Here is a 14,060-nt window from a genome sequence, read left to right as displayed (position 1 = left end):
ACCCACCCACCCACACACACCCAAAAAATAAATAAATAAATAAAATCCCCCGCACAAACTAACTCTTCTGTTAATTTTATGCGTAAGATTCCAAAGCATAAAACACAGTTGAAGTGTTCGTATATGGACTACACAGACACTAAATAATGAAACATAGTTCTGAGACTACAAGTATGTTTGAGCATAGTTCTGAGACTACAAGTATGTTTGAGCATTGATAAATATTATAATACTGTAAATTACAAAAAATTATAGGCAGAACATAAGCTTCAAGAAATCAAGAAATCTAGCACCATCAGGGAATACTTGGTGCAAATAGGTGAAAAGCACATCACGTGGAAAAACTGGAGCATGGGTAACACTCAAACGGCTCAAATCTAGTACATCACTAAAATGATAAATTGCATTAACATCAAAATATGGATTCACCTGTTTCCTTTTACCCCCGTAATAGGGTATCAAGTATGCCATTTACAATTGGAGAAGGCATTCTCCAGGGCCTACATCTTCTACCACACAGATTCAAGTAAAATGACCGGCAATCTTTCACAGTTTCACTAGGTTAATCAGTTTCAGGCTTATTTCATTTAAGTCATGCTCAGTTTTGTCCATTCATTCTAACAGGGGAAAGTAAAGGAGTCCATGTTTATACCGAATCTCTAAAAATTCAGTTAATAAGATTAGCCACGAAACCAGTTTCTAGATAAATGCATTGACAGTTTCAACTGCCGGCCTTTCGACATGTCCGACACCAGGACAGTTGGAGTTTGGACTTTGGAGGACAATCTAGAACACTATAAATAATGAAACAATGTTGATATCACAACTGCAATGTAATGTCGCAGTTTTTTTACCATGATATAAATAGAATTTACCAGATAAATATCTAAGATTACATCATATTGAGTTCTGACACAATTTATGTAGCTGATTACTCATTTATACATAGTTATACACTTAGTTGCATAAGCATTTCACAAAATATGCTCATGTTGCATTGTCAGATTCTTCGAAGGGTTTCTGTATCAAGCATGTAAACTTCCCAGATACTGTACACATGTGCCCCATGTCCTGTAATATGAATAAAAGCAACCAATTCTTGGCTCACCAAAGAATAGGTCAACTTCTTATATAAAAGGGAAATAATGTTTGGCACCAAACAACAAGCTACAGACAAATTATATCCTCTTTCAGAAATATGATTTATGTAACACGTTATGCTTGTTCTTTATGTGGCGAACTTAAAACATAAGAACAAACTCAACAGTACTCCATGAATGTCGATCTGAATTTTATTATGATTTGCCAACAAGATCAAGTTGTTCATGCATGTCAGAATCACTATAACAGAAAAGAAGCATACAGAATACATCCAAAAAAAGGAGAACCCACCTGTCTTCCTCGACCCTTTCCATCTTTTGCACCTTCAATAATCCCTGGAAGATCCAACAACTGAAACAGGAAAATGATATAATTTCTCGATTACTAAACAGGATTGATAGGTGTTGTTTAACTTTAAATGCATCAAGTTGAGACTAAATTGTATGAATAAAAAGTATAGCATTGAGCAACCAGAATTTACCTGAATCTTGGCACCTCTATATGTGATCACACCAGGAATGCAAGTTAATGTAGTAAATTCATATGAGGCAACCTGTTAATATTGTGAAACATGTAATGATATCAAATAATAGATTCCTATCCAAATTATAAAGAAATTATCAAGGACAAGTTTATAGCAATTTACATAAAGAGCCACTTGACTTGGAATATACATACAACACTCCACAAATGAGCCGTCACATAACTAGTCTAAGAACTATCAACAAATAAGTGTGTGTGAGCCACACAGCAACATGCTTACAGAGAGAGAAATCTTTAACATACTGATTACACAATAAAGTGATCATTTAAATTTTATAACAAAGCAAAAAATATAACTAAGAACTTCCTTCTCCACGAATTTGCAGATCATCTCTTTTCTTTTTCTTTGTCTTCTTTTAATTCTCATAAATATGTTTTGAGAGCGCAATGGCAATTGTAAAATATTTAGACACTGCTAAAAGCACATATTTGAAGTAATTTATAAAAGATATATGACTACAGGATGCAAGCAGTCGCACCACCTATCAAGTACTGCAATGCTCTAACAATTAGTGGACATATGTCAGATACACCCAATCCCAGAATTTAGCAAACAAATTTTCATGTATGAGTTTAGTAAGTGACCAAGTACATTGAGCTGTGATTTAATCTGATATGAACAATGGACCTCATAGTTCTTTTTTCCCCCAATGTATGTTTACAATTTAAGTTATATATTCCTTTTGGACAGAATAAGAGCAAACAAATAGTAATGATTCTACATCAAAGGCCCATAGTCATTAAACCTCCAATTGCAGAAGGCTACTGCCAAGAAATGAAACTTAAGCTTGAGAAATAGCCAAGCCAAACTGGAATAGCTTTATTAAATTTTGAAGCTAACTTGAATAAGGCAGCTCCCTCAAGCTGAGTTCTTTATACCCCAAAATAAAAGGCATCAGCGTCATAACAGGAGTTACAGTTCAAGATAGCACATAAACAGCTATTGCTAGCTCAAGTCTATTAGCATATAGATTGGTTTGAACAGCCCAAAACAGCTGTGTACCATAGATAGAATCAATGGAGATGGAGCCTTTTGGGATGAAGGCCACCACCCTATGCAAGATCATCTGAAGCATATCAATGTTGAAAGGGACCAGCTTCAGAAATGTGAAAAGAAACCCTAGGCCAGTTATTGCTCATATCACAATCATTGCGAGCCTAAAGGTGGAATATTAACAAACAAAATAAATCGCATAAACTAAATTTTTATTTCATTTACATGGAAAATGAAAGTACATGCTTGAAGTTAGTGTCCCCACAAAATAGTTGATGACTCTTTTTTCTGCTCTTTTCCATCTGAACAAAGCATGGTTTGTTAAGAATGGAGCAACTTTTAAGAGTTAGATCAACTAAAAATATAACAATTGGATACAGAGTCATGACGTCTATTACACTGAAAAGACATTCAGTAATAAAATACTCACTAGCAAGAAATGTTCTCTCAGGTTAAGTACTTGCATTTATCCTTTACACTAAAAAATAAAGGAGATAATAAAACGTATACACAGCAATGTGTATCCTCGAGATCACCAACATACCTCAGAAAAGGTTCCGGTTAACTTATTCAGAAGCGTTGATTTTCCAACTGAAGGAAATCCAACCAAACCAACACGAGAATCTCCGCTTTTAGTAACGTCAAATCCTTCGCCAGCACCTCCACCACCCCCTTTCGATGGAGGAGCCAAAAGATCTCGACGTAGCTTAGCAAGTTTAGCCTTAAAAATATAACACCAAATCAATATGTCGTGCTTGTTGCTGTAATGACATAAAAGCTTTCCAAAAACCTAATGCCTATTCTCTAAAAGTATAAGATGCGTGCAAAAATATATCTAGATGCGTGCAAAAATATATCTAGAAGATAAATAACGCAACATAATTTAAATTCAAATTTCAAACAGTGCAAGGTAATTTAAATTCCGAGAATTTTTGTCCTCTATGGATAAGATAAAGTACACTATCAAGATTTTCAACCTTCATAAAAAAACTAACGGCATCCAAAGTGAGTACTAAAGTCTCTAAGATGTCTGATATATTTTTAGTAAGGTGCATTGCCATATTTAGAAATTAGAACAATGTATTAAAATGGCTTCAGAAAGAAATTAAGAGAAGGACATACTAAGCAAAAGTTCTAGATGTGCATACTTTACTAAGATGGCCTAGAACCAATTAACATTAATAGGATAGATAAAAGACAGAAATGTCACCTTAAGTAAACCAAGGTGGTGGGCTGTCGCCTTGTTCTTTTGTGTCCTTGCCATCTGCCAGATAATAACAATAATGTGAGGCCAGAATTCTTTTAAAAGATCATATAAATAAAAAAACAAAAGACAGAGAACAGAAGTTGAAGGTTTGGCATTTGCTAAGATTGTGAATGTGATCCTTATTAATGTAATCTGAGGGACATTTTTCAGATAAACTTTAAAAGATCTCAGGTAGTTGGAATAGCGTTGTGTTAAAGATTGACTTCCAATGTAGAAGGCCTGCTAATGAGGTGTGAAATTCTTGTAATAAGTGATCATTTAATCAGGTAAAACTTGATTGATTAACCATCATCCTGTGGTGTTGTCTAATAAACAACTCTCTCTAATTTTTGTACCTCTTGCTGAGTTAGATAGGTCTAGTGGTTTCATAAGAAATAGGATGCAAAGGTAGAAGGTTGTGAAGAATTGATCAAATCACATTAGTTTTGGACCTTGATTGTACACATTTTTCAGCAATGTCAAACTAAAGAGAGATCTGATAAAGGAGAATTTTATTTATTACATTTTTGCATGACATTTAGGGTTTAATTTGATGGGAAAAGTAGCGTACTTTGGTATATCTCCCTCCGGAAAAAAAAAATATATTTGCTACTTGAAAAAGGGAATTCTTATCAAGAAAAAGAACTGATTATGATTGACTTTGATCATAAGGATCTTCCATTTTCCATTGTCCTAGTTACTTTTATCCTTTAGAGTGGATTAATGATAGGATAGCTACCATTAAGAGGGTTTTTCAAAATTCTGATTCCTCAGTTCGGAGACGCAAATGTTGTGAACATCAGAAAATCAGAATACTGGGGATACTTTGTTTACAATGATTATAGTTTTTGTCATGGATAATTTCATGCAGATCTTCCGTTTCTTCGAGATGAAATCCGAATTATCGCAAACTTTTAACTGTTGTGACACAAAATGAACCACTAATAAAATAAAATTTCAAAAAAAAAATGTGCAAAGGAAATTATTTGAGTAATGATTGCAGCATTTCTATCAGCTTAGCTGCAGATTTCAATCAAAATATCAAAAAATAAACATTTCTTCCGTCCATCTATCCAACAAAAGCTATCCCAAAATCACCACCAACAAACTGAGAGACAAATTAGGGTTCTAGAGCAGGGAGATTTTCAGAGGTTCTAGATCGCAGATTATACGGAATCGGAATTTGTTGTAGCCTACAAATTACGGATTCAAATCAAAATCTTACAAAATTCAAATCTTTATTCGGTGCAGATATCCAACGAAACCTATCCTAACATCAGCACCACTAAAAACCTAGCTAGGGCAAAGATATAATATAGTTTCTTAGAGACTAAAATGGACGCAGATTAGGGTTTAAGAATGGGGAATTTATCTAGGGTTTGATTTTAGACAAGAAAGAAGTACCTCATCTTCGATGTCCTTGATCTTTTGCATCACGGTCGCCATTTTCGCTTGCGATCTCCAACACCGAGCGCTCGCTCCTTCTCTCTGCTGGTTCTCGAGAGTTCTCCAACTCAAGGGCCAGGGAGAGTGACGATATATTGTTGGCTTTTTCGGTATAGACCCCTACCTATATACTATTTATATTTCCCCTTTAAGTGAATTATTATCGCAAAATTGACCCTACTTTGTTTTTTCGTTCAGTTTTTCCTTGGTTAATTTGGAGAATCCGGTGAGAAATATTATGTTATGTTTTTATTAAGGATTTATTTCGTCATTAGTCCCTTATAAATATTCCGTACTGTAAAATTAGTCACTTAAATCACTAAAATTGATACTAAGTACCTCACTTCTTAAGCTATTTTTGGAACTAGTCTCCCAAATCATTAAAATTACTATTAGGTCCCTAATTCTTAAGTTCTTGTGAAATTTATCCCTCAAGTCAATAGTAGAAATTAGCAATTAGAGCTATTAATTTGAAATAAGTTATAAAAATTTAGGGCCTAAGAAAAATTTTGATGCTTTGTGTTGGATTTTTTGGTCAAAACCGCTTTCCAAGAATGAGTTTTCAAACTATATATATTAACTACAAGTATTTTTTATAAGTGCTTAGTAGCCTAGTGGAAAGTTAATGTTTCGGTGTTTCAAAAGGTCACTTGTTCGAGCAAGCCGAGAAGTTTTTTATTTTAATTAATCCCTCATAAGTTCTAGTGGGTCGTGGGTCGTGGGCCAATGGGCCGGGGATCGAGGCTAATCGACGAGGTTCGTGGGTCGTGGGCTGTGGCTCATTCAACGAGGTTCGTTTGTCATACGAGGTTCACCTGTTTGACGAGGTTCGCTCGTTCTACGAGGTTCGTTTGTCATACGAGGTTCGCTCGTTTGACGAGGTTCGTCTGTCATACGAGGTTCGTTTGTTTGACGAGGTTCGCTTGTTTGATGAGGTTCGTCTGTCATACGATGTTCGCCTATTTGACGAGGTTCGCCCATTCGACGAGGTTCGTCCTACAGACGAAGTTTATCTGATTTGCTGAGATGTAACCCTCGGGTTTCATAGTAAGGCGTCCATTTATTGCCTCATATTTAGGAGTTACTGCATGCAGCAGTTACAACAACATTCAGAGTAATTTGATGCATTGATGTTACAATCTTAATTGTCATTAAAAATTGTAACAGTCACATTAATTACGAGTGACTTTTGAGCTAGCCTTAGAGGCCTATAAATAGTGTCCTTGAGTAGCTCATAGATATACACGTGCAAGTTTGGAAAACGAACGTCAGATCAAGGAGATCTTGACGTTTTTGTTGTTGTTGTGCTGCTGCTGCAGAAACTGTGCCCGCGGGAACTTACCCTGAAACCGAAAGGTTTTGAACTGAAAGGTTCTGAGATCGAGAAGATCTTTGCCTTGACCAAAATGTCTTATAAATCGAGGAGATCTTTACCTTGACCGAAAGGTCTTATAGATCGAGGAGATCTTGATATTACTAGGTTAGTGCACACCAGAATACTGTATTGTTGTTCCTAGAAGCAGCTTGGTCTTGGGATCCTTGTACCGGAGTAGGCTAAATATTGCTTTAAGCACAGCGTTTCACAAACGCACGGTAGTTAACTTGAAAAAGTTTAAAATTACAGCACATCATCTTTCACTGTTTAATTCCAGATTTAACCATAATTTCCAACACTTTGAAGATCAAATTTCTCCCTAATTACTACTTTCACTCTTTATTAGAGGGATTAATGTCAAATAACATGGAAGTGGGGGACATAACCACAATTTCAATGATTTTAGGAATTAATTTTAAAATATCTTAAGAATTGAGGGACTTAATAGTAATATAATGATTTGAGGGCTCCAAAAGAGGAAATATTTAAGGGACTACAAAGAAAAATAACTCTTCTTTGGGTTTTTGGAACAAAGAAAAATAACTCTTCTTTGGGTTTTTGGGTATCTTTCTCTCTCGAGGGACGTGTGTTTGCAAAATTACCTTCTAAATATTATTATTTGCAAAACTAAATTGCAAAGACACCCCTTAACTATGACCTAATTGTGCGATGGATACTTATAGTTCAATTTGTGTAGATAGACCTCTGTGCTATTTGCTCATTGCATACAGAGATCCTTAATGAACCTTTTTGACACTTTTAAGTGTTAAAAAGCGATAAAAAAAGAGTGTTAACAAATTTAGCAATAAAAATAGAACTTCAGGGGGTTTATTACCTTCTAAATCTTTTTTTACTCATTTAAGAGTCAAAAAAATTCACTCTAGAATCTATCTGCACAAATGGAACTACAATGGATCTATCAGCAATTACGCAACACTATGGAGAGTCTATCCATAATTAGATGATAATAAAGTTAGATGATAATAAAGGGTATATTTGCAATTAACCCTTACAAAAATATTTCAAATCGATGAAAAATCAACTTTTATATACTTATTTGTGAGTACAATGTAAAAAATAGTCAAATTTTTACTCATCCTATCCAACAAAGTTTATGATTAGTAATTCACATGTGTATCCTCTTTGATGTTGCCGATATAGATAGTATTGTAAATGTTGAGATTGGGGATATTTCTGTACATACACCTGATTTAAGGATATATAAAATAAATATAAAATTGCCGATATAGATAGTATTGTAAATTCTTAGATGCTCCATGGGCATTGTGCTACATACACCACGCCAATAGGAGTAGAACTCGTACCATAAGAAAAATTGTTTAATCCCACCACCTTCTCATTTGCATATGTTTTGCTGTGCCTTGGTGCTCCGGCATCTGAGAATTTTTCCTATGTTGGTGTCTCCCTTCGTGTTCCCCATCTTTCGCTGCTATTATCAATATAAAAAAAATTCCACCTTTATAAAATATGTTCACATTTTATGTAATGTTATATTTTTCATATGTTTCTACTTATCTTTCATATAAAAAATTTCTAGCTTATGTATTTATCTATTTTTACTAGTTTATCCATCTTTCAAAGATGTCTATAATTATTTTATATAAATATTTATACCTATCGTTGATGTAATGCATTTATATCTTTTTGTAATGTATCTACTTTCATATAAATTTAGCCATTTTTCGCACGTACCTTCCTACTTTCATGTGCGTTTATTGTAGCTTTGTACAATTGAATAGACCCTCTGCGTCTTAAATTGTAGATAATTTTTACAATTGCATAGACGAATAAATAAGATTGGTCAATACAATGGGCCCCAATTTTTAAGAGGGTTTTATCTAATTTATTTAATTAATATAATATATAGGGTCTATAGACACTAGTAAAAAATCGTTTATCCTAGACGGAATATTCTAGACGGAAAATTTTCCGTCTAGTTTGTATTAAACTAGACGGAAAATTTTCATCTAGAATATTCCGTCTAGGATAAAATATCTTAGACGAAAATTTACGTTTAGGATAGTATCCTAGACGGTTTTTTTATTTTTAATTTTTTTTTTAAGATGACCATGTATCCAAATTTCCGTCTAGGATATTTTGGCTCGTATAAAAAAATAAACACCAAATTTCCCCCCTATATTTTCGGCCCAAAATCGTAATAAGAAACCCTCTCCTCCGCTGACAGGAACCCTCCCCCTAAAATTCTCTGTCTAATTCCTTCCCTTCCTCCCCCCAAATTTTCCCTTCCTCCCCGCAACGAGATCATGTCCACCGCCGACAGGAACCTCATCGCCCACCTCGTCTCCGCCATGCGCTCCGTCAAGTCCGCCCTCTCCTCCGCTGGCCACCTCCAGATCCGCGTCTGCACCACCCTCCTCCGGCCGCTTCCGCCGCGGCTACGACAAGGTGATCTTCGCCCCGATGCTCAGATTCCACCAGCGATATTCAGAGGCTTCTAGCAATCGAGTTCGGATTCGACGAGGACTTCACGAATCAATGCTTAGATCGCCTTGTCGATCTCTATGGTAATGAGCTCAATCGAAACCCTAATATTTCTCAATCCCAACCCCTTTCAACTTTGAAGTTTCGAATTTCCTTTAGGCTGCGTTTGGGAACTTTAATTTGGATTTGAGAAGTTGATTTAAAATCAAAGGATTTTAAATTTAGGATTTGAAATCCATGATTTAAGAAATCTTTTGTTTGGATATCTTTATTAAATAAAAATTTAGGATTTGAAATCCATGATTTAAGAAATCTTTTGTTTGGATATCTTTATTAAATAAAAGGATTTAAAATCTTTGATTTCAAAATCTAGTGTTTGGGTACTTTATTATACATGAATTTGAATTTAAAAGAGCAAATGTACCAAACCACAAACCATCAGATACCAATATATTGGAGTATACTATAAGCCACAATCATTCACCATAGAAGCAAACACCACAACAAGTGACAATGAGAAACAAAAAAGGTGAGACCAAAGCACAACCACCTTCAGTACAATATATCAGCTAACCAATGCAAACACCAAAAGTAAGAAACTTCATAGGAATCATTTGTCAACATACAAAAACAATTCCTTCTACTTCTGGCAATAAGCTCAGAGAACAGAGAAGGTCCAAATAACATCAAACCGAATCCAATATCCTTTTGTTTGACTTCAGCTAGAAATTAGTAAGTCCAAGGGTAAAACAGTCACAATTTTAACCCAAGGGCACATCTGCAACAATGTACACTACAGGGGTTGTTATTTAAAAACGATACCACAGAGAGTATATGCAATTAACCCTTACATATAAGCTACAATCATTCGACAAAGCAGCAAGCTATATCAAATGACAATGAGAACCGAAAAAGGTGAGACCAAAGCACAAACACGCTCAGCACAATATCACGCTTGACCTGCGAAAAAAAACCACTCGGCTCCTTCCTATACTGTGGTGCTATTTGATTTGAAAAAAATCACAATTGCAGTAAAATAAACTGGAATATATATATTTCTGGCAAATCGCTCAGTAACAGTTGCGAGTTTTCACAAACCAAATAGCACCATAGTGCACAACGCAAACACAGTATCCAGAAATTAACCCCCGTATTGCAATAGTATTCACTTGCTTGGATAACACAGAGCCTTCTGCAGATGTAGTACATAAAAGAGATCAACACAGATTTTGTCCTATCTGATTTGTTTCACATAAAAATATTACCTGATTGCACAAGAGAAGTTTAGGTGTATTTCTAGTTCAGCCAAATTTGCTTATATTCCGTACTTTGACCCACCAGATCTGCAGGGATTTCTACACATCGCATATATTTTCAAAAGTTTACTCATATTTACTCGTTGCAGGGATTTGTGCTCGTTACATATATTTTCTAAAGTTTACTCATATTTACTAGTTTACTTTACTTCCTAAATTATGCTTGACCTTCAATTTTACAAAATAAAATCACACATTTCTAAACACCCAACATGCCGCCAGAGTACAGGAGACTGTTGCCAAATTATTTCATCAAATTAACAGTCTGAAACATCTTATTGGTGAACCGCACTAAGAGGCAAGGAAGTCCACCCAAATAAAGAACTGCTCTTGCTATTCACTAATAATACACCTAAACTAGAAACTCAACATGCATTAATATTATACTTGGCTCTCTTACAGATATGATATATGTCCCCCCCCCCTCCCTCCTTAATATGGAAATCCTGATAATTATATCAGTCAAATAGTTAAAGCTATTAATATTATACGAGTTGACAAGGTGTAGAAATTTGATTTTTCACATTAACAAATCAATCATTTGATTTTTCACATTAAAAAATCAATCAAGTACTAAAAATGATGCATAGGATAAGAACTCACAGCAAATCCCCTGCCAAGAGGCGTCTCAAGAAAACCGCTCAGCTCCTTCCTATACTGCAAAACACCAATAAATAGAAGAGATAAGCGAAAAAAAAGAATAAAAAAGGAAAAAATAGTACACAAAACCCTAATGCATTCATAAGAAATCATCAAAAAATTAGAAATATTCGGTTAAAAATATTGTGAAGAATAACATTGATATGAAGAAAAGTAGTCCGACCTGAAAACTAGAAACTACTCCTTAAGAATAAAGAGAATAAAATCTCTTTTTTCATCATCAGGAAGTGACTTCAACAAATAAAACTTTTCCGGATTGCTATCCATTATCTTCTCCATAATCCCTCTTCCTTAACCCTTTGCCAAACGGGGCCTACATTTCTAACCGTCGGATAATCTGCGGTGGGTAGGCTTGGTCTTTGTTTAAAATTGGTACTTGTCAAGATCAAGAAACTTGCAATCGCACTAGCATTATATACTTCGGTTCTAGTAACTTGGCATTTAGCTACATAAGCATATAAGCACTGATGACAATCAAGATCCTCTCATTGATGCCAACAGGGTGGCCAAAGAATCAATAAAGAATGATGTCATGTATCCAGTTAATCTACACGTTCTCTAGATGTGATACTAGCAAATCATTCCATGTTTCCGTATTGAAATAGACAATTCTAAATCGCTGTTTTGTTTAATCCTTACATTTCTAAATGTAAGTAATCTGTATTGAAATAAACAATTCAAGAACTCGGGCTTGAACGAGTACAATACCAAAAACTAAACAAAAACCTGCTCACTAAATGGACTAAACAGAGGTGAAGGGGGAATGACTGGCTGATGAGTGGATTAGGATATGTTGTTTTTACCTTAAGATGAAGGTTTACACCACAGTGTGATCGAACTTGGCTTGGCCTTTTGGCATTTTTACTAGCCCCCGAAAATTTCAAGGGTCAAGAAATACTTGACCATAGATACTCAAACTAGCCTATTCAGACACAAATTGACTAGGCTAAGAGTCTGGTCAAAAGAAAACCCTCTTTCTTTGCTTGCTACACTTGAAAAACAAGCATGGTCCAAGTTGACTCGGGTGCTACCCATAAGTTCATAAATTCCAAGGTAGGCAGGAAACAGTAACACAAGTATTTTCTATTTCTAATGCCGAACAATTCCTTACATTTCTAAGTGTCCTGTATGACTCTGAAGACTTAGGGGACATGTCTTTTTTCTTTATAATTCAAAGAATAATGAAGGGCGTGGAAAGAGAATAAAAAAAAAGACTTAAAGACTTGGGAGTCCTGGATTGGAATTTGGACGTAGTTTTGTATCAATTATATAATACAATAGAGGACCATGGAAGTTAAACATTGTACTGAAAGAATGCTAGCCATGAAAAGAATGTTGGTCGTTCAACTTTGGATAGAAATTAGGTCTCTACTCTACAACTTGTATGGAGACTTGGGAGTCTGAAAATTCTATAGTAATTATTTTGTTAGACATTATGGCATATTTGGTTGCAAATAGACCCAAAAAATCATTGGTAATCAGAAATATCACAAGTCCTACCACAGGATAAAGATGACCAAAGTATTTAACATACAGTATGTATGTCATAAACAAGATTAGATAAACAAAAATTGAACAGAAGAATTTAAATCCAAGTAAAGTCTTGGTGATTCTGCATGTGGACTAGAAGTTCTCTTAATTAAAAGCCTTCTCAAAATATATTACTTCAAAAAATTTCTGAACCTAAATGCAATTTTGGCATTTTCACGGTCAACAAATTTTTCATTGATTCTTTCATTTCCCCTCCCAGTGTTGATCTATCATTCATCCATGCCAGTTAAGAGGTCTTCAGGCATTAACATTCCCCTATACATTTCACCTATAGAGGCCCAAATCGATTGATTAAGTAGCTAGCTATATAAAATTAAAAAAAAACAAACTAAAACCGACTACTTAAATGATTCTCTTGGTAAAATTATAAGAGCAAACTAAATTGTATGAACTAGATAGTGTTGATTCTTTTCCCCCAGATTAGAATAGCATTCCAATGTATTTAGCAATTGTTTTGGGGCTAAATAGCTGCAACAATTCAATCAAACAAAATTATTATTAACACTATATAAACCCTAGATCAGATCTAGGGTTTCAAAATTGGAGGCGGAGAGGCAGGGGAGAGGCGGCGGGGCACCGGCGGGCGGGAGGCGCGCATCGCGGCGAGGCGGACGGCGGGCGGGGCGGGTGGAGGTGGAGCAGAGAGCACTTTACCTGTGAGTGAAACCAGCAGGAGAGAGAGGACCGTGAGCTTGAATTCAGAGGAGAGAGCAGCGACCGGGAGAGGGGGAGAGGCGGGCGCAGGGAGGCGTGGAGGCGACGGTGCGGGGAGGCGACGGCGAGGGGAGAGGCGGAGGGGGAGATCGAAACCAGAGAGAGAGAGAGAGAGGGGATCGCGAAAATTCCTATCGGGTCGGGATTTGATAAATGACATAGGGTGGGGTTAAATTTGAAATCAGTGGTTTTGGGCTTTCAAATTCCTCTTTTGTTAAATTAATTGATTTAAAATCTAGGCCCAAATCAGAACCCAAACTAGATATTTGGATTTGAAATACCCTGGATTTTAAATCCAAGCCCAAATCCAAGTTCCCAAACACACCCTTAGTTTTGAGATTGATTATGTAAATGGACACTGAAAATGTACTAGGTTCTAATTAGACCAGGGCCTAAAGATACGATCTTGATGTTCGATTGGGATGAATTTGATGTTGAAATGGTTGCAGTTAATGGTTTATTTAGTTTGGTATTCTGGACGCTCATTTAGCAAAATGGTTAAATGAGCGGTAAGATCCACATGATCGCTAGTATACGGCTCGCTGTTAGGCTGTTAGCTCATGCCCGGTATTTTATGGGAATTTGCGTGAGCTCATCCTCATTCGGTTCCGCACTAGAATTTTGATTGATAGAGTCAACTGTCGTGGAAAA

At 35.7% G+C, this 14,060-nt stretch overlaps 1 protein-coding gene and 1 long non-coding RNA gene across 3 annotated transcripts in view; both read right to left on the bottom strand.

Annotated features, from left to right (window-relative positions):
* LOC109849813 (developmentally-regulated G-protein 3) overlaps window positions 1-5,415 on the bottom strand; it is an 11,042-nt gene extending 5,627 nt beyond the window's left edge. Inside the window, exons 1-5 of the mRNA XM_020419694.1 lie at window positions 5,289-5,415; window positions 3,849-3,902; window positions 3,183-3,359; window positions 1,583-1,654; window positions 1,393-1,452 (exon numbers count right to left, since the gene is read on the bottom strand). Coding sequence (XP_020275283.1) covers window positions 1,393-1,452; window positions 1,583-1,654; window positions 3,183-3,359; window positions 3,849-3,902; window positions 5,289-5,330 — 405 coding nt within the window. The 5' untranslated portion in view covers window positions 5,331-5,415. The remainder of the gene's footprint in view (window positions 1-1,392; window positions 1,453-1,582; window positions 1,655-3,182; window positions 3,360-3,848; window positions 3,903-5,288) is intronic.
* LOC109849837 lies at window positions 9,850-13,392 on the bottom strand. Of its 2 annotated transcripts, none has more exons than XR_002249244.1 (2): window positions 13,350-13,392; window positions 9,850-11,141 (listed from the first exon to the last, which is right to left on the bottom strand). It is a non-coding gene; the product is annotated as an uncharacterized LOC109849837 (long non-coding RNA). The 2 variants fall into 2 exon arrangements; XR_002249243.1 differs by lacking the exon at window positions 13,350-13,392 and adding an exon at window positions 11,308-12,116.

Source organism: Asparagus officinalis, chromosome 7 (assembly GCF_001876935.1).
Source record: "Asparagus officinalis chromosome 7, Aspof.V1, whole genome shotgun sequence".
NCBI classification, from domain to species: Eukaryota; Viridiplantae; Streptophyta; class Magnoliopsida; order Asparagales; family Asparagaceae; genus Asparagus; species Asparagus officinalis.
The sequence above is the reverse complement of the archived record's forward strand: the minus strand, read 5'-3'. Positions and strand labels throughout refer to the sequence as shown.